The 27,881-nt window shown below is 38.6% G+C and overlaps 1 protein-coding gene across 1 annotated transcript in view; it reads left to right on the forward strand.

Annotated features, from left to right (window-relative positions):
• LOC111325904 (uncharacterized) overlaps positions 1 to 27,881 on the forward strand; it is a 217,500-nt gene that overhangs the window by 39,216 nt on the left and 150,403 nt on the right. The window contains exons 9-10 of the mRNA XM_088758057.1: positions 13,631 to 13,714; positions 23,390 to 23,451. Of these exons, the coding sequence (XP_088614183.1) occupies positions 13,631 to 13,714; positions 23,390 to 23,451 (146 nt within the window). The remainder of the gene's footprint in view (positions 1 to 13,630; positions 13,715 to 23,389; positions 23,452 to 27,881) is intronic.

Consider the following 27,881-nt stretch of genomic DNA (forward strand, 5'->3'; position numbering starts at 1 on the left):
TCAAGAAAAGGCATTTTATCCCAGTGAAAGCTTAAAAAGCTTTGAAATCAATTAAACAACCAAAACCAAGCAATTTTTTTCGCGAAATAAGGAAGAGAAACACATCTGAATATGAAAAACCAGGATGAGAATGGGTCAGGGGAAGGGAGATGGGATGGTGTTACAGATGCGCAGTGCGTGCTAAGTTTCAACCCTTCAGTTTCTCACCCTTTTTAAACGGAATTTCAACTAAGAGATCTTTCTCAGTCATTTGGATTCAAATCACATTCATAAATCATCACTTGTTTGTAATATTTCGTCCTGGCATAGAAATGCAGCCAATCAAGAACATCTATTCTTGGGAAAAGACCTTGCATATTCCACGGTTAGTTGGGCAGCAGCAGTTCATAGAAATGTTTACTTGGCAGTCCCTGCCGTCACTAATTTTCCCGCCGAAAATATGAAGGGCTTGGTAGATGTTTTCTTTGAGCGAACACGTTCAGCATCTACAAACAATATAACAAGATTCATTTCAATCACCTTATTACTTCGAGTGTGTTTCTGAACAGACCATCGTTGACCGAGCAGGTCACTAAAGTTGCCTAATTCACGACACAAAATTCGGCTCTTGTTAGGAAACTGGCGTGGAGTTGCAAGAGCTTACATAGTGAAATTCCACCTTAGCCAACCGCTTTTCGGAGATTATATTATCTTAAAAGCTGAGAAACGTAGACTGAAACGTAGACTGAAACGTAGACTGAGGAAAGCGAAGAGGGAGAAAATAAGCTCTAGCGACATATGGCCTACGTCAAAACTATAGAAGATCGTACAAGTTCACTGACTGATGTTGATAGAAATCATTTTGAACTTAAAACCAAATTAGGGGATAACAAATGTTTCATGGCAAGGATATCATTTGTTACTTAATAAATGCCCACGTAATTAGTAGGGCTGCCTTGGTAAATCTTAGTCATGGGATCCCACATTTTTCCTTAACATGCGAAACATTTGTTAGGCAAGAGTTTTCCACCGTACACCGCGACCACACTCGTACCCATCTTTTTCGCACTCAACTTTAAAATACAGATACATTTCTGTGGCAGTGTTCACCACAAGGGAGATACAGCAACATGGAGTTAATATTGGTGGGCTCTGCTCTGGTTTATCTGAAAGTTTTTGTGTCGGAGTCAAGGCCAGGTCATGTGTAATACTCTTGGCCAAGGCACTTTACTTTAAAATACCTCTACCCAACCAAGAGTACCGTACAAATGGGTGGTGGCGTTACTGTCAGGGAGACCTCATGCAGGCCTAAGATGACAGGGAGACCTCATGCAGGCCTAAGATGACATGCGTCCCATTCATTCAGATCAACTCGAAACAGATTAGAATCTACAAGTATTTTCCTTAAGTTGAGCGGGTGGCATATGTCTTCGTGGGAGTTTTACTATGATTTGTCATCCATATCTTACATCTCAGTCCTTGTTGAACCGTGGGACGATCTCACCGGTGGTCGTTCTCATATTGGCCCCAGGTGCGGCCTACAAAAAACGGTTATCCCCCATTTTTTTGAGCGCTATCATTGGTTGGTGATCGGAGGTGTCTCTGGGGGCGTAAGAGCTTGAATAATAGCGTGAGAACAGGCGAGAATTTTTTCGCGCTCCTCCCCTCACCCGTGACGACTCGCACTTCGTGCCCGCCTCGCGATTGTCTCCTTTCGCCTGAAAACGTAACAGGCAACACGCCGGTTATGCTGGCTACGTATTATCTACTGTATGAGAATTAATTGCTATTGTACAGGAAAAACGTCATCAGCTGTTATTTTGTTTTTTGAAGTCTGAGAAATTGAAAAGAAGTAAACCATTGAGTTGTGTTTGCAAAGATTTTTTAAATGAATATTGAGAAAAATGAAATGCTCCATTGACATTTTTCACAAGTTCTTCCCAAATATTTGATTATGATCGCAAAATCCTTTGTTATTCAAATACTCACAAAACACGTGGAAGTAAAAGTATGATTGACTATTCAGTTTAAAACAGTTTTGAATATTTAATTTCAGAGATAACGGCCTCTTGATAGCACTTATAAATAGGAGTATTTGCATTGATACCAAACTGAACTGCGAAATGTCTTACCGTGAAAAAAGTTCAAATTTTCAAAAACCAAAAATAATATATTTGGAGAGCTAGATTAATTTTTAGGATTATGCTGGGTGGAAATAAGCATTCTTGCGGCTAGCAACTAAAACGGGTTGAACTTTAATTTAGTATGTCTTCTTCGAAAACTTTACATATTCAACTTACCTGTTAAATTTTTTAAGGCTACTTGTGCCTGTCGATTAAAGTAAAAAGATGCTGTAGATGTAAAAGCTCCCTCAAATGAATTAAAAATAAAAAAGGCTTCATGTTTATCAATTGCTTGTGCATAAATCAAATACCAGCTTTAAACATCTGTGTGGGCTTTTGAAATATATTGATGTCTGTTAAACAATTTGGTTCTGCTCCAAGAGTTCTGATTATAATTTATAAGTCTAGGTTGCTTAGGGTTATGGCAGAGCTTCTCTAGATCTTGCTTTCTTCAGTTGTGACTTTGTAGTATATCTGTTCTTTCATGACTGAGATGGTCTCCCATTCAGAGGCGGATCCAAGATTAAGTCAAGGGGGGTTCGAAGAATTGTTCGAGGGCATGCTCTCCCGGGAGATTTTGAAAATTAGGTCTTCGGAAACATTGTTTCAAGTATTTTGAGGGAAAATTTAGGGGGTTGGACTGAACCACCCGAGCCACCCCTGTATCCGCCCCAGCCATTGAAGATGGCACTGTACTAGTCTGGGCAAGATTCACTGTTTACCAATACTGTATAAGAGGTACAGAACTACACCGAAAGCCTTTAAACCAGGACAACCCCAGCTGAGACAAGTAGTTCCCACTAAAAATTTCTCATTGAGTTCCCTTGCGTTCAATTAAACACACACGTGCGTGCATACGTAAGCTATGGGTCTATGTTCAATTACTTAAACTCCTCAACAAGCCTGATTTCCATATGAAACGTCCCGTAAGCTGATCAATCATGAAAAAGTTAGGCGAACGATAATATGTTTTGCGTTAGGTTCTTCGGTAGGAGAGAAAGTAAAATAAAACTCTACAGTGATATTTTCAGTTTATGGTTTCCCACAATCTTCGGGAAAAAAGAAACATTGTGAACATCCCCAATGATCTTCATCTTACTTGATTTCACGAGTACTTTTTTTTACAATTTCTCGGGTACTTAATTCCGCGATTTTGACGAAACAATAGTTCGCGGGGTTTTATAATCGCTTTTTCAAAAGGCAAATATATAAAAAAAAGCCTTAAATTTTGCAACTCAAGTGGTTCCAAATCATTTCATTTTGCAAAATGTCTTAAAGATGATCACTGGATTCTCTGTTCCATAAGTCAAATTTTGCAAATTAACCTCATTTGACAACAGAAGATAGAAAATAGAAGTTACCTGTAAGAACAGTTAATAATTTGTGTATTTGTTGACACATATCCTGTATATGCTGTTTTTTCAAATTTTGATAATTTTTTTTTCTGCAATTCATTCTCCACAGAGGATTAACTTTCGCTTGTTTATATTTTGCGACGATTTTTTCATGTGCGGATCTTTACTTGAGTGATTTATTTACAGTCGCAAAAAAACGCACAATTAAAGATCCTCCAAATTAAGTACCAATAAAGTAATCCAGCTAATAAATAACAAATGGTGCTTAGGTGCTTATTTCCTTTCATACAAATGGTGCTTAGGTGCTTATTTTCCTTAATACAAATTAAGATATAATACAAATTAAGATATGTTACCCTTATAACAATTTTCAGCAAACGCACTTAACTTTAGACATTAAATCTTACAATTGATTTTCTGTTTACGAAGTCGAAGGTATGTCATTTTCCATGTACAGAGGAGGATGAAGTATCGGCGTGTGTTAAAACTTCCTTTCCAAACTAAAAGTAAGGCATTTAGAATACTAATTATAAAAGCTGAAGACACTTCTGAAAACTCGTAAAAGAAAGGTAATATAACTGGAAAGGCTAGAGGCTGACTTCATTTTGTAGTAGATATTCCCCTCTGAAAAATTACTCACGTAATTGTTTTGCCACAACTAGTGCGAGCACTATTTTTCTCTTCTTTTTTCCAGTTCATCTCTTTGATTAAACACGCTGAAAAACTTCTCTTCAGGATCGAGCTATGTGAGATAAATATATGTCGAGCCCCTACGTTAGTAGCTTAAGCATAACCCTACCAGCTTGAAACATCTGTTAAGGTTTTATTGATGTATACGCGAATAAATTATTTGTTGTGTTAGTAAAAGCGACTGTGGCATAAAAACACTTCAGCGGAGAAAGGAACAATCCCCGTTCAGGTAACCTTGCAGTTTTTTGTGTTATAACTCTGTTACTAAAAACGATTCAAGAAGAGATTTTGCTGCACTGCCGGAGAAAAATAAGAAGGCAAAAAAAAAAACTATGATAGAAGAGCGAAACGTTATGCGTTGTCGTCTGAGCAACTGACCTCTATGTAAAATTGTGGCGGCGACGAGTTTGCAATTTTCGTGTTTAAATTATTAGTCAGCCTTCAACGCAACTTAATTACAAAGAAAGCTAAATGGACTTCTAGAATTGAGATAGGTGTGACTGAGCGTTTTCTTCTATCACCGAGAGTGTCAAAACGATAGTAAAATACGTAGTCCACGAAAAATGTGTCGGATGTTGCTAGAAGCCTTTAATTACAAGAAATGTTTAGAAACAGCAATAAAAATTTTAAGTGAACACTTTTTATTGCAGGAGTATCAACTAACCTACACAGTGTCATTTTGAACATCTGATGTAAGCAGCTGAAATAGTGTAAGTTAGAAATTATTTCGCTGATTCATTCAAAGATTTGGCGAAGGGTGTTTGGGTGCTCCGATGGGTAGAACAGCGCTAACATTCTCAGCATATTTATAGCCATAGTGACTAAAGGAGCGCTTTGTCGTTAAGGCATAAATGTCCTGGTTCAATAATGAGACGAAGAAAGTAAGATTGAAGCGAAGGTGACACTGAACCGCAACATATATAACGTAGAGATGTACAAAGGTGCCGAGGAGAGTCCTACAGTTAAGGTGCCGAGGAGAGTCCTACAGTTAAGGTGCCGAGGAGAGTCCTACAGTTAAGGTGCCGAGGAGAGTCCTACAGTTAAGGTACCGAGGAGAGTCCTACAGTTAAGGTGCCGAGGAGAGTCCTACAGTTAAGGTAGCTTTGAATTTTAATACTCATTTGTTTTCTTTTTCCAGGAAAGATGTCTATCAACACCATGTGGACTTTCACTTTTGTTTTGGGTAAGTCGGTTGCACTTGTTTGTAAAAGTCACATGTAGCTTTCACGAACGAGCATGAGACACATAGCTGTAGTTTGGGTATTAGAACATTTCAAGGCAAACACAAACGTGATTTGCCGGGGGTAGGCTGGGATCAATTCTGTAGGCAGAATATCAACGAATAAGCGATGTTTGAGGCGAGTATTCTGTCTGTATGTTCACGTAAACTTATGGGTAGAACCAAGGAAAATCATTAACATTATCTAAAAGCAGAATAATTGAGGGAAGAATCTGTGAAATTCATTGGCTCTAATTGTATACGTTGATAATTTCTGTTTTTTTCTTTGTTTGTTTAATTTTGTTTCGTTTTGTTTTGTTTTGTTTTTATATTCTTGATGCCTTTTTAGCGGTTCCTCCTTTTTAATTAACACCGGTAAAGTAATAATACTGTAATATATAGTTTTGAGGAATTCATATTCTTCATAAATCAGTTATAATTTGTGGAAAATACACATGACCAAAGGGCCGAAGATGTTACGGCCACTAAGGGTCATCTCGAGCGAAATTTTAAAGTCTTGGCAAAATTTCAAGCAAATCACGTGATTTTACTGATGAGCATTGGAGGCTCGGCAGTATAAACATTTTTGAGGGCGGAAGTCATCAAAGCCTTACCACGGCATATAAGACAGTTCTTAACAAGAACATCGCATTTGTGTCAAGATCATGTGCGAAATCCATGCTTACCACATAGATAATCAGAATGGCCCATAATGAATCGGTTGTTAACTACTGATGTAGGAGTTTGACTTGGTCACTGATTTATGAAAAGTAGATTCCTCTCATATTACAGGTGCACTAGAGAAATACAGGAAAAGTCTATGAAGCTAATCTCAAAGTTTATGAAGATTTTACATTGTCGTTTACGTACACGATAAGAGAGGCTTCAAAAAGAGATAGACAGTCATCAGTTAACTCATTGTACAAAGTGTGTTCACTTATTATTCTATGAAATTATTTTCTTTATAATAGTTGCAATAATCACAGAAGTTTACCCCAGGATAAACATCGAAAACTTTGGTTCAACTAAGCTCCTTCAAGTGGAGAAAGGGCAATATGTGGAAATAGGATTTCGCATCTTTATTCCCTTTTTATTGTCTGGATCACCTTGTGCTGATGAGGAGTATCTTGAGATCCGTGATGGTTATAATCAGTCTGCCAATCTACTGGGTGTATTTTGTGGAAGGTATACTCCTTATTTTACCCTGCGATCCAGTGGACATAACATGTGGTTAAGATTTTCACCTCAGCATAAATACCGGTTTGAGTGGGGTTCACGATATGAGGGAAAATCAATGCATAAAACAGGTAGGAATGTTCAATGTTTAATTTCAAAAAATTTCTGCTGGCATCTTGATTAAAATTACAAGTATGTAATGGCATCGTCGTTGTGCAGATCATCCGACCTGAGGAGGTTTGATTCCCCTTGGAACTCAGATATTTTTCCTTCGTCCCACGCTCGTGAAGAGACAAAAAAAAAGTTTACTTTAATATTTTCAATTTTTCTTTAGCTCCTGTAAACCTGAATACTGTAGCACGGACCCAGTTTGTCCTACTCAACCATTCTTCATCTTTGTGGTGCCCGGCGGGAGGGGGACCGGCTCCTCGTATTGTCTGGAGAAGGAATGATGATGTTGTGCAAGACAGCACTAATGTACGACTCCGAGTTAACGTGACTGAACAAGAAAGAAATACAAAATACAGCTGCGAGGTGGACGACCATGGTCAGTTGAAGAGGATTAACATCAGTGTTGTTGTCGAGAGTAAGTTTCAAGTTACATATTTACTTAAGAGGAGCTCAGCTGTTGTTTGTGCTTATGGTAACCTAACGATTTGTCTTCCGAATTTTTGGGGCCTTTAATTATATTTTGTTTTAGAGTGAAATTTTCCACAATTTTATGTAAGGGTAATCGCACAAATAATATTCATGAAGTAAATCAAGTTTAATTGCGGCGTAGTTTCATATCTCGAAAAAAAAATGACTTGCTACAATATTTTAAACGATTAATTTTGCGTTTAATTACTGCGCAGGTTACAGGTTGCTTAGAGCGGCGTTTATTCGTGATGTTAACGAAAAGAGAACAACACGTGACATAAAAATTTGTTCAAATTAGGCTCGTAAACTTATTTCAGTGTAAAACATTTCTTTTCTGTTCAATATGGTAATTAGCTTTTTTCATTTCTATTCCACCCTTGTTTTTGATTAACGAATTGGGAAGTGAAAGTGAATTTATTGCAAACATGTTGCATGGGATTAATCTCAACAAAACGAGAAAGTGAATGAAATTTCAAATAAACTTCTGTTTTGTCGTTTGTTTTTTCGTTTTCGAATGAGCGCTACTCCTGAGAAAGAAAAAATTAAAAGTAAAGATATTAAAATCTGCGCTTAACTTTGTAAATTTGTCACAAGCCACGTCAACTAAACGAGACTCCTTTTTAAGTAAATCTTTTCTTAATCAAGCTTAATTAGGTATAATTAGGGTTTTTTCGACAATGAAACTGACAGGCAAATGAGAAACAGCTGTATGAATCCAGTTTTTAAATTTTCAAGGCCCTTAAATCTACGATCGCGAATTGTTCATGCTCCATAGGAAGCGATATCAGCCATAAAATTCTGTGCACTTAGAGCGAACCTCTCGAAAGTAATCTCCGCTTATCGAGAAAATCCGTCCGTTGGAAAGAAATGGAGATAGAAATTGTCAAAGTATTCATTTTTGACACTTGATTTCTTTTCCGATGAAAAAAATTTTTCTCTCCCAGCCTTCACATCAGCGTCCTTGTGCGGTTGTCTCTTTATTTAATGGCATTTTATCTGTTACGCGCAGGGGTTTAATTGGTTCTTATTTCTAAGTTCATGACAATTTCAACCTCCTATCTGTTTTTCTGTGGTGTTGTATGGGTGACATCATTTGTTAAATATCGCGTTGATGGAATCGGCTTTGATTGACTTTTACTTAATGTCTTTGATTTGAACGAATGAGCAATATATGAACTTGCATAGATCTTCATCGGTTCGCCTTCTTCAAGGTCTCAAACCTCCTCACGGGCTAAAGAGCGCTCTTGCCACAACGCTATTAACATGGGCCTGCTTGAAGGCCACGACACTCTCTGAGAGCAAGGCCTCAACGATTAGCAACCGTCTAGTATCTACTGCCGGTTCTCCTTTTTTATAAACGAACAGAGATTTGCTTGTCGTAGTTGCTAACTTTCTGGAAATTCATTCTACTCCCCTGATTCTAAACGAATTATTTAACGAGTGCATTCTTGTGCAGCGTTGTTCGAATTCATGTAAACATTTGTTAAAGAGGTCTTAAGAAGACGAAGTTGTAGCAGCCGCTTGCATCTATCACAGCAGCCGTTGGAGTGGCCTAGACTTTTAAATTGTACCGGAAGCCAGAAATGCTGTCTTGTTACCAGTTTGAAGGGGAATGATTGGAATTAATCATACCTTGACCTTTCTCCTCATTGGAAAGAATTCGACCAGGTCTGAAATAATGTAAATACTCACCACTTTCCTATTCTTGGCTTTTGTCTGATTTCTGTCCATAGTTAATTGATTTAAATGAATTACTGAAAATGAATCTAAAAATAAATTAAAGTATATTAATTATCGATATTAAGCGATTGACTGCACTGAGAAACTTATCCAACTACAATTGCTAATGCATATGGTGAAGCTATTCTCTTTATCTCAGGTGAAGGAGTATGTTGAAAATAACACTGCCTGCAATTAATGATTTTCTCTGTACTCCCATCGAGAACTGTGCTGATCAAAATATTGAATATCTGAAGCCAGGCATTCGCAAAATTGTTCAGTATTGATAGATAAAAAAACTTTCTTAAGTCTCAAGGCAAATTTAATGCAGCTTTCTTTTGAGCTGAAATACAGTTGAACCCTGTTAATACTCGTAAGTCACTCGTAATACGCGCGCGGTGTTTAAGTCAGATCCAATAACCGCATAAGAAATTAATCGCCTGTTTCTCGCAGACAGTCTTACTCCCTTAGGTGAAACAGACGGTTTGAAATCCCAGGGCGGAAGATCGAGCGTTTTAAGAACACATCTTTAATGAAATCATGTTTTGATAATGATATCGCATAATAGTTTTACTAGCTTTTTATCACCTTGTTTTTCACCACATTTTTTCAACAGAATTTGAATCTTAGAATATATATATTCATATTACATTATTAGGTTATAAAGTTTCTAATCATATCATTATATGATCATATTATTATCATTAAGTTATAACTTTATAATACGTAGTTCAGCCCTTGGGCTGCCTTGTGTTTCATTACTAAACTATCTAGCTATCTATCAAAAGGGAGGAGAGTTGCTTACTTTGTCATTTAAATCAGCAGTTTGATCAGTAAACGACAGAGATTAATAAAATTGGCTTGACCAAGCGTTTTAATTTCCTTTTTTAAATTTAGCACGAGGCCGTATTAACTGGGTGAAATTATAAAGGATTTTACCGTTTGGGATTTTAAAATGCGGCCGGTGGCCGGTGGTCGTATTAACGGTGACCACCTTTACGAGGGTTTTGAATTCGAAAATGTATGCATTTTTTCCAAGCCGAAAGAAACTTCCCGTAAAAATCTAACAACGAGGTGATCATATTACCGAGGTGGCAGTAAGGCGGGTTTACAGTGCATAGTGGTCAGAAAGTGCTGCAAACATCTGGTGTCAATTTTCATTTAGAAAGTGATTAGTAAACGGTACCCACTAATCACCCAAACGCAATTCCATTACTTCAACCACGCTCGAGAAAAAATGCACCAAACAAAGCCAATGTCCAAACGCCACGGAGGGCCGTTTTTCGGAGAGGATGGCCATTTTAATCGCACGATGCACATGTTACATGAGGAAACTGAGAATGGTTATATTCGGTCTACTAAACATTAAAAAGAGCAAAATTTACCCCGTATTACCTTTACATTTCTTCTTATCTTTAGACAGATTAAGAGGAAAATAATAAAGAATACCTTCAATTCCCAACAAATCCCAATATTTAATTATTTTAGATCATACTATTTTTCACTCATGGCGAGTAATAATCATACCGGTGATTAAAAAAGACTTTTTGTTACAAAGTACAGAACAAAATTTTTTTTAAAAATCTGATTAGAAATTTGCCTTTCATTTCAGTGGGTGACATTTTAGTTTCTGATGATGTTAAGGAATGCTGCTAAACGGATGGTTTACTTTGTAACGTACCATCATCGATTTGATTGAACAGCTTTCGGTTGATAAAATCTTGAAATAGAAGTGAACGATTAAAAACAAATATGATTCAAATAACAAGTTTAATTGAAGCCTGTTTTTGTTTGTCAGCTGAGTGCCCTCAGCCGTGCCAATGCAAAGTCCTTAAAGGTAACATGAAGGGCTTAGTATCAGCCAATTGTGAAGGAAAACAGCTGAAGTCCATTCCAAAGAAAATTCCGCGAGCTACAGGAAGACTGTAAGTACTTTGTATGCATCATATTAAACCTTAAATTTGGTTTCTGCGTGACTGAATTAAGGGGTGGCACAATGACCTCAGAAAGTAAGAGGAGTTTGCAATTATTTCATTGGTGTAAACAACCACAAACATTAAGAACTTCGATCCAGAAAAATATCTTGAATTTTGCAAGAAAATTTATATTCAACAAGCGCCAAAGGTGGGATTTTGTCAGGAGCTAAGGAGAAAAATTAACAGCTGAGACCAGACGCGTAGTTTTAAATTTGTGTTTTGGCATAGATTGTGATCTAAACTAAGCAGCAAAAAGTGAACAGGTCTCATGGATATAAACGATCTGTAGGCAGAGATAATCTTAAAGCGATAAGAGATTTCTCACTTTGCAAAATTGAAACTTTCAAAAGATACTATATTTCGGACTATCAGACTATTAGAGCACTTAATCTTTTGATTGAAACGTACTCAACGTAGGACATAAAAACTGACAGGCGACAAACACTGAATAATTTGGTCCATCAGGATTATGTTCATAAGGCCCTCTTCAGGCGCTTTCAGACTTTAATGCGGGAAAAAACTTAATTCCTCAAGTGAAGCAGTTTGGAAATTTACGTCTAGATGAGCTAAGGAAAATAATATTAGGATCAGCTGGAGATTTCGACTTCAGTAAATTTCTTAAACTCATTATTTCATATCGTAATCAAGGAGAATTAACCCGCGTCAAATCACTGCAGTGTAAAAATAGTCTAACTAGACGGAAAATAGTCGATCTTAGGTCAACGAAGTACAAAGTTCTTTGCATGAGACGCTGGCCTGCTCATCAACATATTGGTAAGAACCAGGTAGTAAATCTCAATCTGAAGGCCACCGCTGTGCCCGTGATCAAAAATAAAAAACCGACTGGAGGATTATAAAGGCTTTAACAACTGCAACACTTCCCGTGAGCTTGCATTTGGGAGAATGACCGCCGACCAGAATCTTCTAAGCTCCTCGCGATCATATAAAATCTTTACTTACTATCGCATTGAGAAGAAGTGGAGTTTTCCGGCAAGGCCGTAGTCTTGTCAAAATCAATATCGATTGAGTTTTCAGATGGTATTCATGATTAAATTATTGGCAAATGTTAACGAGATAGATCGATGACTAAATTTGATTAGGAACTAGAAATGCATTTGTGGTTCAGTCAGTTTGCGTTGGTTCGATTCTGATTGTTTTATTTTGTTTTGTTTTGTATTTTTAACTCTCTTTGCATTCGTCGCTGAGTGTTAAGTGAATCCTCGCGGGTAGGTGTGGATGCCCCCATCACACCCTCCCCAGATCCTGCTCCCACATGTCTACATTGACCCTGAAAAGTGAAACGCTCCTTCATATTTGACTCAGTTCAAGCCAATGAGCTTTGGAGCTTATTTCTATATTCACGGGAGATAATTCACTTAAAGCTAATGCACAAAGTGAGGCAGAATTTTTTCTAAGGGCAGCATTGAAATATACATCAGTAGATAAACACTTGCTCCTGATTCTGATTGTGTAGGGAAGCTTAGTATTACATGTGTTTCAAATTTTTTAATTAAGAGAGCCAAAAAATATTTCCGGTGTTTCCCTTTGCATCATGATCATTAAATACTTAATTCTTTTTCGCTGGTTCTAGTAAACAGAGAAAACATTGGTCAAAGCTCTGGTGTTTTTGAAGAATAATCTTTACTTAGAGAATTAACCATTTCAAGTGCACACGTCACCTTGAGAAAAAACTCATAGCAAGTTTATTTCTACATGAAGCTCCGAGTCAAATCAACAAGCAGCATACAGACAAGTCCTTAATCATTTTGTAAGCTGTGAAATTCAGGTTCACAGCCGAGTAAATTAGGTAATTGATTTGTTAATTTGTTTCTAGGGACCTGTCCAAAAACGAGTTGCAGAGCTTGTCAGCAGGGGCCTTTAGTAACAACACGAAGCTGGAACATCTGTAAGGACAACGTTTCTTTAACATACGAACGTTTAGTGATGATTCTTTTTACCTCGGGCCGATGTATGGAGGCCGAATTTGAACTTTCACATCAGACTGAGTTGGAATCCAAACTTCCTGTGGAGAAAATATAGAAAAACGATATTTCTTAAAGAGGGCAACCTCCCTTGCACAGCTCAGTCAAATCACTTTAAATATTTATTTGGGGTCTCCGGTAAGAGACTCATCTTGGAAGACCTTACTGTACCATTGCAACAAGATATGACGACCCTTTTCGAGTGGTAATCAATAACCTCGCCCTACCCCAACCACGCCGTTTTTGTCTTCCAATCTCTTGACCACGTAAATACCCAAGGATCCTATACCAAAGTAAACTTTATCATGATTGCACAGAAACATTATCGCCTGACGCAGATCCTTAACCAGAGCGTTTTAAACCATCAGATTGAAATGTCTCAGAGGATAACAAACAGTAAGAACTATAAGAAATCAGAGAGGCAACGCCAACAAAGACTTTAAAAAAATAAATTTACTTATATTCGACTTTAACACTGGTCAACTTTCGTTTCGGATATATGGCCAGCGAGGTTAAAAGGAATCTGACAAAGGGTAATCTAAAAGTTTCTCTTTAATTTCATTAAAGTCTAGCCTTTAAATTTTCGTGAGGCAATGAGTCTGATTAGAGTATTTGCCCTCTTTAAGATTTGTACCCCAACTCTAAAACGACATTAAGCTTTGCATTTGTTTATAGTATTTTGAAAAGTATCGTGTGCTTTCAAGATGTAGGAAAACATACATAACATAGGCAACAGAGTTCACGCTTGGTTGTGATGACCTATTGGTTTCAGGGACTTGTCAAACAATCAGTTACAACATTTACCACCAGGAGTGTTTGCTGGCATTGAGGTTTCCCCCTGGGAAGATTTGACGCTGTAAGTAAAAAAAGTAAAGGAAAAAAAATTAATCAGAGAATGTTTAGAAATACATTTGATGATAAAAATTAACGGTAAAAAACTACGACGTTTCGAAGTCTGCATGACCTCATTATCAAGTAAAATGTTAAAACTGATGTAAAATTGTAGCTCAGAGATTATATACAAATAAGAATAGCAACCAAAGATCAGCTATTTCAGTTCGACGGTCAACTTTATGAGCAGGTGGACGGTGTGGCCATGGGCTCGCCCCTGGGACCCCTTATGGCAAACGTTTTCCTGTGCTCCATTGAAGAACAACTGGATCGCAACAACAAGTTACCAAGTTTCTACAAAAGGTACGTCGATGACACATTAGCCACGATGCCAAATATTCAAGCCGCAACAGCTTTCCTTTCAACATTGAACGAATGCCATCCTGCCATACAGTTCACAATGGAAATTGCTGAAAACAACAAGCTTCCATTCCTCGGTATGATGATTGAGAAAAACGGTTGCCACCTGACAACAAGCGTATATCATAAACCAACTGATACAGGACTGCTCTTACATTACCAGAGCCATGTCGATCAGCGTTACAAAAGATCTCTGCTGAATACAATGCTGAACCGAGCTTACCGCCTGTCATCAACGAAAGAATCTTTTACGAAGGAATGCCAGCATCTCAAGCGGATGTTTACTAAGCTTAAGTACCCAGTGAAACTCATCAACTCAGCTATCGCCTGGTACACGAGTTCTACGATCCAAAGCCGTCACGAAACCCCAACTGAACTTGACGCGGCTACACAAAAACCTGTCAGAATAACTTTACCATTTAAAGACCAAAAATCGGCCGACACAGTAAGACATCAGCTGAAAGATCTTGGCCGGAAAATCGGAACTGACCTACAACCAGTTTTCACGAGTCGTAAGATCGAGGGAAAGCTCAAGATACAAGAAGAGAAGCCCGCTTTAATTAACCACCAATGCGTTGTTTACACTTTTAAATGTGATTCGTGCGATGCGGATTATATCGGTTATACCACACGCCATCTTCATCAACGCATAGAAGAACATAAAGCCTCTGTCATTGGCAAGCATCTGAGGGAGGCCCACGGTGTAGCGTCCGCTGGCCTGGGGAAAATGTTTTCCGTTCTCAAGAAATGCCGCGGGAAAATGGACTGCCTAATCCACGAAATGTTATTCATTCGCGAACAAAAACCAAAGTTAAACACGCAGTCTGACTCAATACGTGCAAAAGTGTTTATTTAAACATATACTGCACGATCTGACACCAATAACAATGAACGCTCATTATTCTAATGAAGTTATCACATCTTATTTGTATATAATCTCTGAGCTACAATTTTACATCAGTTTTAACATTTTACTTGATAATGAGGTCATGCAGACTTCGAAACGTCGTAGTTTTTTACCGTTAATTTTTATCATCAAATGAAAAAAAATTAAATCAATTAATTGACCAGAGGACCCCTGAGGACATGTTTAAATCCAACAAAGATATTAAGAAATAAAAGCTAATGAAGAAAAGCAAAATTGCTTCGAGTTGCAACCTCTCTTGCGCCGCAAAGCTCCCTTTATTCTAAAAGAAAAAGCCGAGGTGGCCCTCACTGAGTTGGGCCTCCCTCTATGATTGAGGTGTTACTAAACAGAGTAACGTAGTAACGAGTAACGGAGCAATAAGAAATTGCAACGAGTAGCAGGAACATTACTATTTAAATATTTCAGTATCACTTGAAAAGTAATTTGGGAGCAATCTCTCGAAGTGAGACCGGAAAGATCTCGGGATTTACTATAGTTTTTTCAATCGCTCCTTACCTTTAACAATCGAATCTTTATCCTAACACTTCTTTTTAGAGTTTATTCTAAGCATCGCTGAAGGAAAAACAAATTACACTGAATTTAGGCGCAAACCCAGCAGTAATGTGAATCGTTTCGACTGTTTACGATCTGATATGAAGCACAAGCCGTGAGTCGGTTAAAGGCAGTAAATAGCACAAAAGGCGTTTTTTACAATCCCTTTATTACTTCTCTCATTTTAATTTTAACTTATCAAAGAAAACCCTGCTTCCGTCCCACGGTTTTGGGAGTGTTACTCCTGATTGGATTAGGGGGTGTTACCAACCTCAGAAAGGACTAAATGAGCAAAACTGTCTGGCCTCAGGAGCATTGAATATTACTATACCAAGTTAGATCTCCGGGAGTCGTATGAAGAGATTTTCGAAAGTGTTTTGAAACTTACGACGCATAACTTAGATCGTACCAAGATTTTGGGAATTATATACTTGGCAATGCATTATGCTGACGTCAAACCCGTGATTCCTTTCATCTGAGTCGTAAGTGATATGCGAGTTATTATAAAATGACTCAACATTCTGCTTTAAGAAGCTTTTTAATTTGGAGAAAAAGACGGTGTGTTTTACAAACCATCGTTTCAAACAAAAAATATGAATATTTTTGCGCGTCGCGTACGAAGTCGTTTTAAAACCGTTCATGAAAAATCATGAGACAAAGGACTACACGTTTCATTTATCTACAAAACCACCGTGTCCAACATTTTGTATTACTGAAAGTTGTCATCAGTGGGCATCCAGGCCTCAAAAGACAACATTTTTAAATCTAGAATGGATCATGGGAAGTGGGGGACCTCAGCACCTTGGAACACAGCACTGTATTTCTATCAAATCCTCGTAAATAAGAGGAAAAAATTGTTGTTTAATCTGGTTACCATAGCAACTTAAAACTACTTAACAGTGTGCATTTTAGACTTCCTAAGAGATTAAACGAAAAAAAAACTACATATTGCAAATTTATAACGATTCTGGAAGGTTTCTCTCTTAGTCTTATTACATATCTGAATACTAAAAATGAACAGATAATTGCTGGCTCAGCTGGAAATTTAGACAGGTACAAATTGCTAGAAACTTAGCATTTCATATCGTGATCAAGGAACCCTTGTCTATTCTGTGTCAGCTTACTACAGGTTTAAAAAGACTCAAACTAAACAGAAAACCATCGATCCCGGATCAGAATAATACAAAACGCTCCACATGAGGAGCTTAGCATCCTATTTAGTGTCAGAGAATTCTCATAGTGTTATTGATACCAGGACCCCCTGCGTAGTTCAACATTTGCTTGATTGGTTTTGGTCCTTCATTTCTTACTTGGCGTTTCAATAAAAATACTCGGACCTGTCACCTGTGATGTTAAAGGAATACATTAAGAGATGATGTTCCATTTCTCTAAATCTGCGAGTTTTAATTTTCGACAAGCAATTAATCTGATTAAAGTCTTCGCCTTCTTTGATATTTGAACCACTGCTCAGAAGGGCAGATGGTCAGAGATGCTGACATATTGATTGAACGATGTTATTTTGCATTTGGATCTTCAGGGTAAAGCAACTTATCTAATTATTCATTACTGTGAGGAAAACGCAAACGTTCATTGTATTTTAAAAAAGTCTGTCGCAGACAGCAAAGTTCACGCTTCGTTGTAATGACTTACTGATTTCCGGAACTTGTCAAACAACCAGTTACAGCAATTACCCCCGCGAGTATTTGCTGGCATTTAGGTTTCCTACCGGGGACAGTTGAAGCTGTAAGACTCCTCTACTGAAAATTAAGGTTTATGAAAAGCAAAACAAAAATTCTTAAGTAGATAAATTGAAGCGAGGCTAACTATGCAGCCGAACATCCAATTGGAGCAACCGCTTTCTAACTGTCTACAACTACTTAATAAGATCACATAAAGCCTCTTGTTTCACAAAGTTTATATTATAGCTACCGGTAACAAAATGGTTTTTCCGTCATATTGTTACTTTTTAAGAGCAGATCTGTGCAAGAATCAAACAAAATCGCAAATCTTCGGCAAAGCTGAAAAATATCAAATTCACTCATCTTTTGCATTTAGATAGCCTTTAGTAAGTATACGAATGCTATGTAGCTTTTTCCTTGAAATATCTGTTAATTCCTGAGAAAACGATGGGTGCCATTTTCAACTTAGGCACAACAAGTGTCGATCCCAAACACGTACAAACAGGGAGTAGTCATGAATCACTTGACTCGCCTGTCAAAACTCCGGCGCTAGAAAAGCTGTAATAGTTCCAATTTGTTTTACAACTTGCCTTGGCGTAAACACCATGATTTCATAAACATTAGATTTATCTCAGTATTCAAGAGAAGTGAAGAAGTTATGGCTCTCCCGTACTTCGTAAGACACTAGGCGAAAAATAACGATAATTTTGAGCGTGTGCCTTGGTTTGGAATTTCGTAAGATTGAGATTGACAATACCTTAGTTAACGATCTTTCAGAATATGTAAAGTTTACTTTTGGGGAATGAATGTGGGATTTTGTTAATAATCCTCATCGAAATACATAAAATCCCGCCATGTTGTGTATGCGTGACCATTAACAAAAAGAGAATGGTTTTTGCTTTAGAAATCCTAGCAACTCAAAAAGCGTAAAGGGGAATGCAAATATACTGACCTGAACTTGGATATAATATTCTCGAATTTTCAAAGTGCTTCATTTTACCGTTTGTTTAATTTCGTTCGTGAGGTTTATTATGAACACAGCACAGGCGGCCCAAGCTCTCTTTAAGAACCACGCAAGGAACACAATTTGTATATCGATTTATAAGGATTTGTCTAGGATTTTCTACAAGATATTCATAGAGATAGCTAAAAGTGAAAATATTAAATAAAAATGGCTTATCTTATTCCATACGTGTGTTGTTTGCTCCTGGTGTCGTTATTTTACCGATTTAACTTGATTTAAGCGGTTTTTTTAATCCTGGTCTCCTCTTGAATACTGGATTTCTCTTCTCTTTAATAAGAGAAAACCAGGATAAAAAAAAACCCGCTTAAATCAAGTTAAATCGGTAAAATAACGACACCAGGAGCAAACAACACACGCATGGAGTAAGGTAAGCCATTTTTATTTAATATTTTCACTTTAACTATCTCTATGGATATCTTGTAGAAAATCCCATACAAATCCTTATAAATCGATATGCAAATTGTGTTCCTTGTGTGGTTGTGAAAGAGAGCTTGGGCCGCCTGTGAACAGAGAAGCCCGCCGCTGCAGCCACGATCAAAACCGGTTTAGTTATCGACGAATTCTTCGTAGCTCACTTTTCACGTGGAGGTGGCCGCGAGTGCAACCAACATATCCTGCAACGCACAGGTTGCATTGAAATTTATAAACTAGACATTGTTGGTTAACAGTGACTGGCTTTATCTCTCGAGCTTTACGGTCTTTGTTGAGTTTTCTGCTGATGAACACGGGCTGAACTGTAGTCTTAATTTTTCCGCTGAACTCTGTGGATGTTTTTTACTACGTTAGCAGAGATCTTTAAATGTTATGATAAATCGAATGGGGGTGTGGTCGTGTCGGTTGATGGAATGTGCTGCTGGTCTGCTGCCTTGGAATCTACGAATTGCTTGACAGCCAGATCGATTAAGTGCCTCGGGTACTTAAGCTTTAAGAATACAGTCTCAAGCCGATCGCATTCTTGTGAGAAGTACGACCAGTCGGAAGATAGGCGGTAAGCTCGATCTAACATGGTGGTAATTAGACTGTGCTTGTACTGATTAGCCACGTGGCTCTGGTAGTGGAGTAAAAGGCCCGTATTAGTTGGTTTTACCTAAACCTTGGTCTTGATTCTGGGAGCTAAGTTTAACAATTCAACACCGATGAAAGGAAGCAAGGCATTCCATTCCACCTCCCTAGTAAACTTTGCTGATGGGTGGCAGTGGTTTAGGGTGTCAAGAAGAATTCCGGCTGATGCTATATCAGGCGTGATGGTAAAGGTGTCATCTACATATCGTCGATAATAGGCGGGCAATTTGCCATCTTGAACGAGTTTATCTTCAATGGAGCACATAAAGACAATTTCTCGAGCTTACTAAATGTTCTAACAAATTGGATTGCCTAATTAAGGAGATGCTTTTTATAACAAAACTTAAACCATCCCTAAACGTACAAACAGACTCGATTCGCGCCAAGGTATTCACTGGAAGAATTTGTAATCCTTTGTTATTATGCTAATTTGTAGAGACCAGAAAAATCAAATCTTCACATTATTTATTCACTTTGCCTTGAGAATGGTGTTATGATGACACCGAAACGTCGGTTCTTCACGTTAAAATTTGCTTGCTTTTTAAGAAATCGTTTCTGATCAAATCTTTTTATTACTTCTTTCAATTTTAAATTTCACATGTTTTCATTCCAGTCAAGTAGACGAAAAATTATCTGTGCCATGGTTTTGAATTCAGTTACTTTTCGAAATATTTTTCAGCTTTTGTCTGCGAGGTGGTAAGGATAAATTCTCTTTCAAAAATGTCCTCACACCTCAGGCAGGAGACGGGGCTTTAAACACTCACTGTAATATTACATCAAGCAACTGACGTCTTGAGCGTGTGTTGCAGGATGACTGAGTGACTGTCATCCACCCACAATCCTATAAAAGTCTATTGTAGACCTCCACATGATAAAATCATTTCCTTTTTGACACCAATCGAAATCCCCTGTGGTGGGCACCGATTCATCCATGAGCAACAGTTATTTTTCGTGAGCTGTGGAAAATAACAAGTCTGGGAACAGCGAACTAGTTATCTTGATCCTTCTTAAAACACTAACTTTCAAGTCGTCCGTGATTCACGAATGAGTGTAACAAATCCACTAAATCGCGCAGCATTGTTACATACGAAATGTGTACGATTTCTCTCTTAGTGCTTCTTCGTACGTTGAGGTCCTCTTTTCGTTTTAAGGGCTAGAATTTTATTGAGTAGCCGATTCTACGTTGTTGTATCTCTAAGTTTCCGACAAGTATTTTCTAAACCCCAGAGGCTTCTTTGAGGTAAGGTCAATAAAAAATTGCAGAATGCAAACTATAGACTGGCTAGAAAATGCACACAGGTAACATAGTTATTTCGTCTAAATCCTTCTCAAATATTGTAACCTACCTATTGTAACTTTTCGATGACGTCTTCCACGACATTCACCCACACTTTTCGGAATATTTTAAGCTTTTATTTACGAGGTGGTAAGGGTAAGCTCTCTATCAAAACTTTTCTCAGACGTCAGTCCGGCAGGAACTTGAAACACTCACTGCAATATAACACCAAGAAACCGAAGTCCTGAGCGTGTGCTTCAGGTTGAGAGTGACTGTCATTCACCTACCATCCTTGGAAAAGACAATTTCTTTTGCAAACTCAGTGCTTCATGTTGTAATTTAGGAATGATATTCCGAGTCGCCTCTCTTTCCTGATCAGAATAATACAATAAGCTCTACACGAGGAGTTTGGCAGCCCGTTAGTGTCAGAGAATTTGCATTGTGCCACTAGCTTCCGCGGGATTGTAGCGGGTGTATTCAATCGTTCATCAGTGGTCTTGTAGTGGATGTGTTCCAGCTTTTCTTAGCGGTGCTGTAGCGGCTGCAGACAAACGTTCATCAGCGCAGTTACAACGGTTGCGTTCAAGGTTTGTCAGCTGTATTTAAGATGTCTCTAAACGTTCATCAGACGCATGCCATCTCACCGATTTCTCTCAAACTTTCACAGTTTAGGAGGGTTACTAAGTCATTCAAGAGTCTCGGGTAGTTCAGGCTCCTGGATTATTCCTGGGTAATTCGAGTCCCTCTATCAAATCCCTGGGTAAAATGCCAAATTTAGCTCTTTTAGTTGTCCTCAGTGTATCCGTCTATCGTGTCCAATTTTGGTTGAAACAAAACTTTCGGAATTTTGAACACGCAATGGTCATATGATAAAATGCTTATTGACTGAGTTTGGTCGGCACAGAAGGGAAAATATTTGGCACTCGTTCATGGCGCGAGGATGTCGCGCGTGACCTCAAGCCAAAATTTTTCCGTCCGGCGCTACCACCCAGTTAAAAAGTACAAATTTTTTTCTGTTGGAACTCTTTGAAAACCGTATTTTGGAAGTTGGCCCACTAAAAAAACCAAAATGTCCTTGCCCGGCAAGCGTACAATGTGAGCTAATGTGCACCACATTGTACGCTTTCTAAGCTCTTAGCCCACCAGATTTAAGAGCCACTGACCATAGATATCGAGAAACCGCCGACAGTTGCAAAATTTCGTAGTTTATTCTGTTTTTCCTAAAGGACCTTTTTGATTAACATTTTTTTCGAATATTTGCGTTAGTCCAGTTAATGTTTACTGCTCTAAATTGGCAGAAATAATTATTCAAATTATTCCAACTTTAAGGGATCGTTTTCTAAAGGTTCAAAAAAGCATCAGACAAAACAGGATTAAAATCCATCGCATTCTGTCAGTGTGAGTGAGAGAGATTTGTTGGAAGTGCATTTTTCGAGCTAAACTTAGCCTTTTGCAACAAGAACTTGATGTGGGGACTTGTTTTTATTGTGGTTTTTTTTCACACCCTTAAGCCTTTTACGCTTATTCAATACTCATTTTTTAAAATTTGACTTAATTTCTCTCTAAAATCGGCAAAATTTACCAAGTTTTGAGCGCAATATAAGAACTGTTACGAGGCGCGTATGGATGACTGAAATGATGACCTTACGGAGAATTGTCATCGCTGAGCATCCAGGCCTCAAATGACAACATTTTAGAGTTTGAATAAACCATGGGAGGAAGAGGATCTCGTTACCCAAGAATACATTGCTGCATTTCTGTTAAAGCCTCGCAAATCAGTTGTATGACAATAGAATTTTTAGCTACAAGTTTTTCTGCTACATCAAAAATTACTACTATTTCTCCCCTAATGAATATTTAATGATGTATTCTTATCTTAAGTGTTATATTTCACTGAATAGCCGATTCCACGATGTTATATCTCTGAATTTTTTATCACCCTTGCAATCTGGAGTGGGTGAGACAAATTTTACCTTCTGAGTACTATGAAAGTTTGCTCGTGTACGATAAAAGAATTCAGAAGAACATACCACACATTCAAAGTCTTTTCTCTTGTTTTAAGTCGTTATTAATTCAAGAATCATTTTGTCAGTTAAAAGCATTTTCTAAGCCGGCCCCAGTGGCTTCTTTGAGGTATGGTTTCTTCACGGGAGGATCAATTAAAAAAATACAGAATGAAAACTGTGGACTGGCTAGAAAATGCGCGCAAAGAACAGTTATCTCGTCAAAATAGTTCTCAATTGATTTAACTTGCGTGTAGTTACTTTCCGATGTCGTCTTCAGAATGCATCCACGTACTTTTCGGAGAATATTCGGCTTTTTTTACGGAGCGGTATGGATAAGCACTCTTTGGAATATTTTCTAAGACCTCAGCTCGGAAGGAGCTTGAAACACTCACTGCAATATAACATGAGACACTCACTGCAATATAACATGAAATACTCACTGCAATATAACATCAAGAAACTGACGTGCTGAGCGTATGTTTCAAGATGAGAGTGACTGTCATTCACCTACCATTCTCATAAAAGTCCATCTTAGGACTCCACAGTGTTACCCTTTCAGCTGATGGAATCGTTAAATTCATAGAAGTACACTCAGCTACCGATAATCAATCACTCATTGATTTGAACTGTAGGGACATGAAAAGGGTAAGCTGAATTTAAAGCGGTTAAGGGCACTTTCAAGATAAAGGAATATATTCTCTTCTAACAAATTATCCGTTACTTGAACATGTCTACTGAAGAATACGCTTTGTTCTGTTGACTTGTTGACAATAGGGACCTGTCCAACAACAAGTTACAGGATCTTCCACTAAGTGTGTTTGCTGGCATCAATGCTTGCGAAGATACAAAGAAATAAAGCACTCACAGCGGCGCTGTGAGTTCTTTATTTCTTTTCTTTATTTCTTTTCTTTCGGCACTCGGCCGTCATAGCGCGCGAATCTCGCACATAACCTCAAGCCAAAGTTCTCCCGTGCGGCCCTCCCACTCAGTCAGCAAACACATATTTTCCATGTTGGAACTCGTTGAGAACCCTAATTTTGAGGCAGTCGCAGTGAAAAAAAAAAAAACTTGCTCTTACCCACATTGTACACCCAATAGACTCAAAGGAAAAGTTCAAGTGTTCAAAGATTTGATGCCAGCAGTGCTGTGCCTCTTCATGATCATATTTTGCAAAGAGTCTTAAGTTTCTGCAACGGAATTGCAATTTCTTCAACGTGGCGTAGCACTCTTTCACCTCTCCTCTCCCCCCTTCTCCCATACTTTAGAACTGCAGCCTTCATGTTACTGGCGTTGTTTCTGTTGTTTCTGTTTTTTCGTCGCCTTTGCTTATGAATAACCTCATGTAACTTTTAATGGCGACTTTAGGGCGATTGCGAACATGTTTGCTGACTTGTGAATCATTGAAGTTGTACCGTAAGATCAAATCTGATTCGAGTACGCTCCCCAAGCTTTGACAGTGACAGGAAGATAAACGCATTGTGGGAACACCCAGCGTTATCAGATCTCAAGAAAGTCTCAGTGCCTCAGTAAGCTTAGGATAATTGGACTTTAAAGCAACAAGCGTACAGAATGGGTACCACGGTGCTGCATCACCGCTGGTGAACGCTTAAACACCTCCACTACAACGTGCCTGGTGAATCCTATAAGACAATCACAGTACTGATGAACGTTTGTATTTTAACCATAAAAACGATACTGAAGAACGGGTTCTGTTTCAATACAATGTTACAGCAACATTTTAGGAAATCCTCTAAAAGAAAAAAAAAACGTTCAGAAGCGTATCCGCTGTAAGACCGCTCGAAGGCAACAGCTTATGAACCGCTTAGGTAAGGTTGGATGCAAGGGCTTCAACAGTGATGATGAAGGCCTTAAGATAAGCGCTATAAAAGCGCTGATGAACGCTACAAGACAATCACTGGCAAACAGTTGATAAATAGTCTAAGGAAGAAGACAACCGGCCTATAACGCCGATAATGAAAGCTCAGCGTCATTTGCCACAAAAACGCTCAAAATCGCTTGAAAGCAACCCCTAAAACACTGCCCAGGACCGCATAAAGACAACCGCCATTAAAAAAAATAAAACCAGTAGCTCTAAATGGAAGCAGTCATCGGAGACCTTCGGAAGGAATGTTATCTCAGAAGAGCTCAAAGAAAAGATCAAAGAAAGTGCATCTCTCAAGCACGAGATCAATTCCATGTACGACGAGATTCGCCGAAGCTGCAGCTTGTTCCGTTATACCTCCATTTTACGCAGAATGATCAACCTTAGAAACAAACACTATCAGGAGGTCATGAGCACTCACACAAAGAAGATTGCAAGGCTACTCTACAAAGAAACGGATGTTGATGAGCATATACAGAACATATCGTCCTACGATCTCTCTTTCTTCCAGAAACCGGTCTTGTGTCAAGGCTTGAAATTTGCCTCTCCCCAATGGGTCTCATCGATTGAAGTGAAAGCGAGCTTTGAGATGGCTTACTGGAGCCTTGAAGCTCATCTCGGAAACGATGATTTGAAAGAGTTGGCGTCTGCGACCTTACGATCCGTAGCACTGAACTACATCCAGCGCAAAGTACAGAAACCTTCCAAGACACTTCTGCTTGCCATCGATGAATTAAAACAACGCGACGACATCGTCATCACGAAACCAGATAAAGGTTCAGGAGTGGTCGTAATAGACAAGTATGAATATCTAGGACTGTTATCTTAAGCATCCATCAATGATTCAAGTAAATTTCGGGGGGTTCCTCTCGAAAGGCCCTCGGGTAGAGGCAGACCAACAACATATTATCACCCTCTTCTACAGAAAGAGAAAGAATTAGAGTCTATCGTTCGTAGAATTCTACCCAAGCCTATTACAGATACGGTCCGCCCTACAGGCTCCAGATTAGTGCATTTGTATATATGGTTTACCAAAGACACACAAGGATCGGTTGGCAATGCGCCCCATATTATCAGCACCGCAAACATACACTTACGCTTTGGCAAAATGGCTCGACACTAAACTCAGTATTTCATATTGTAATTCAGGAATAAACTTCCCTGTCGGTTCACTGTCCTGATCAGAATTAAGGCAAAAGCTCTACACGAGGAGCTCGGCCGTTAGTGTCAGAGACTTCGCATTGTGCCATTAGTTTCAGCGGTATTGTAGAGGTTGTATCCAATTGTTCATCAGTGGTCTTGTAGTGGACATGTTTCAGCTTTTATTACTGTAACATCCATTTTGAAATCACTTCTGGTCCCTGTAATCTAATTGGCTCTAATTGGTGCGATTTATTCACAAATCGCATCATTTTTTGCTCAAAATCGCATCACTTTACGCTTTACTGAGATTTTGTGACACATTTCTGTTTTGCATACAAAATAAGATGTAAAAGCATTTCCAGTTCCGCTTTTTATTTGAAAACCGGCTCAGGACTTGGTCAATTCAAATATTTTATTGATGCAGTACTGAGCCGGTTTTCAACGCAAATTGCACTCCCCTCAGTTCAATTACCATTTTTTATTAGCGGTGTTGTTGCTCAGTGCAGACAAACGTTCATCAGCGCTGTTACAACGGTTGCGTTCAAGGTTTATCAGCTGTATTCAAAAAGATGTCTTAAAGCGTTCCTCAGACACATGCCATCTCACAGATTTCTCTCAAACTTTCACAGTTCAGGAGGGTCACTTAGTTATTAAAAAATCCCGAGTGGTTCAGGCTCCTGGCTTATCCCTGGCGTATCAGAGTTCCCCCCCCCCCCCCCATCAAATCTCTGAGGTAAAATGCTAAATTTAGCTTTTGTAGTCGTCCTGAGTGCACCCGTCTATCGCATCTAATTCTGGTGGAAACAAAATTTGCGGAATTTTTACACATAGCAGTCATATGATAAAATTCATTTTCACTGAGTTTGGGCGGGACAGACGGAAAGTATTTGGCACTCGGTCATGGCGCGAGGATGTCGCGCGTGACCTCAAGCCAAAATTTTCCAATGCGGCCTTACTACTCGGTTAATAAGTACAAATTTTTATCTGTTGAAACTAATTGAGAACCGTATTTTGGAACTCCCAGCTAAAAGAAACGCTTTCCCTTGCTCGGTAAGCGTACACTGTGAGCTAATGTGCACGACATTGTACGCTTTCCAAACTCTCAGCCGACCAGAATTAAAAGTCATTGACCATAAATATCGAGAAACCGCCGACAGTTACAAAATTCGTAGAACCTTTTTCGAAAATTATCAAAAGGTTCTATCGCGCTTTGTTTTCTTCGATAAATCGACAAGTTCAAAATACGCCTACATGGCTGTTGCCCTCGCCTCCCCCCTTAAATAATGAAAAATTATGCAACTTCAGCAACCTTGTACGCCCCCAACGCGATGAAATACCGTTTTCAAACTTTGTGTGATAGCAGATGGTCCTTTTTCTCGCAGAGGTAATATAAAGATCAACTTCCGTCGATGGCCTATAAAGGGGTCTGTCATATATATTTACAGATCAAATTCTACCTCACCTTAAAGCTTTATTCTTGTAGTCGAGTTCCTCTGATTCTCTATTTTAGCCCCAAAGCGTCCAGGTTGAAAAGAATTCGGGCTATTATGACAAAAAATCAGATCTTAAGAAAGATTCGGTAGGGAAATAGGATAACTGGATTTTAAAGCAACAAGCGTACAGGATGGATGTCACGGCAAGCCAAGTTTTTGTACATTTATCAGAGGTGAACGAAGCTTTTCGTCTAGGAAAAGATAGACATGTGCGACTTCAGCGATCTCCGAGCCAGCAAAGATTATTGCTACACTTATAAGTCACATGAAGTGATTCACAAAAGGGGGAAACGACTTAAACAATGCCACAAACACTTAACTGAAAAGTGCGGGGGGAGGGGTGGGTGGGGAGGGGCGAAAGGGTGCTAGAAACACAAGACTCTTTCTAAAATATGAAGACACTGTATAGCTGGCATCCCAGCCTTGAAAACTTTTCCATTGAGCGTGAGAGTTTAACAAAAGCGTACAATGTGGGCTAGGGCACGTTTCTTTTACTAGGATAACTTCAGAAATATGGTTCTGCACAATATACAATGTTGCCCATTGGAGATATTTACAATTGCAAAAACCCTATTTTCTATTCTTTTTTTTCGAATAGTTGGTTACCCAGTACATTTAACTGCTCCAAATTGGTAGAAATGATATACTGATATATCAAATTATTCCAACTTTAAGAGATCGTTTTCTAAAGGTTAAAAAAGCCATTAGACAAAATGCGATTAAAATCCATCGCATTTTGTTGGTGTGA

Source organism: Stylophora pistillata, chromosome 1 (assembly GCF_964205215.1).
Source record: "Stylophora pistillata chromosome 1, jaStyPist1.2, whole genome shotgun sequence".
NCBI lineage: Eukaryota > Metazoa > Cnidaria > Anthozoa > Scleractinia > Pocilloporidae > Stylophora > Stylophora pistillata.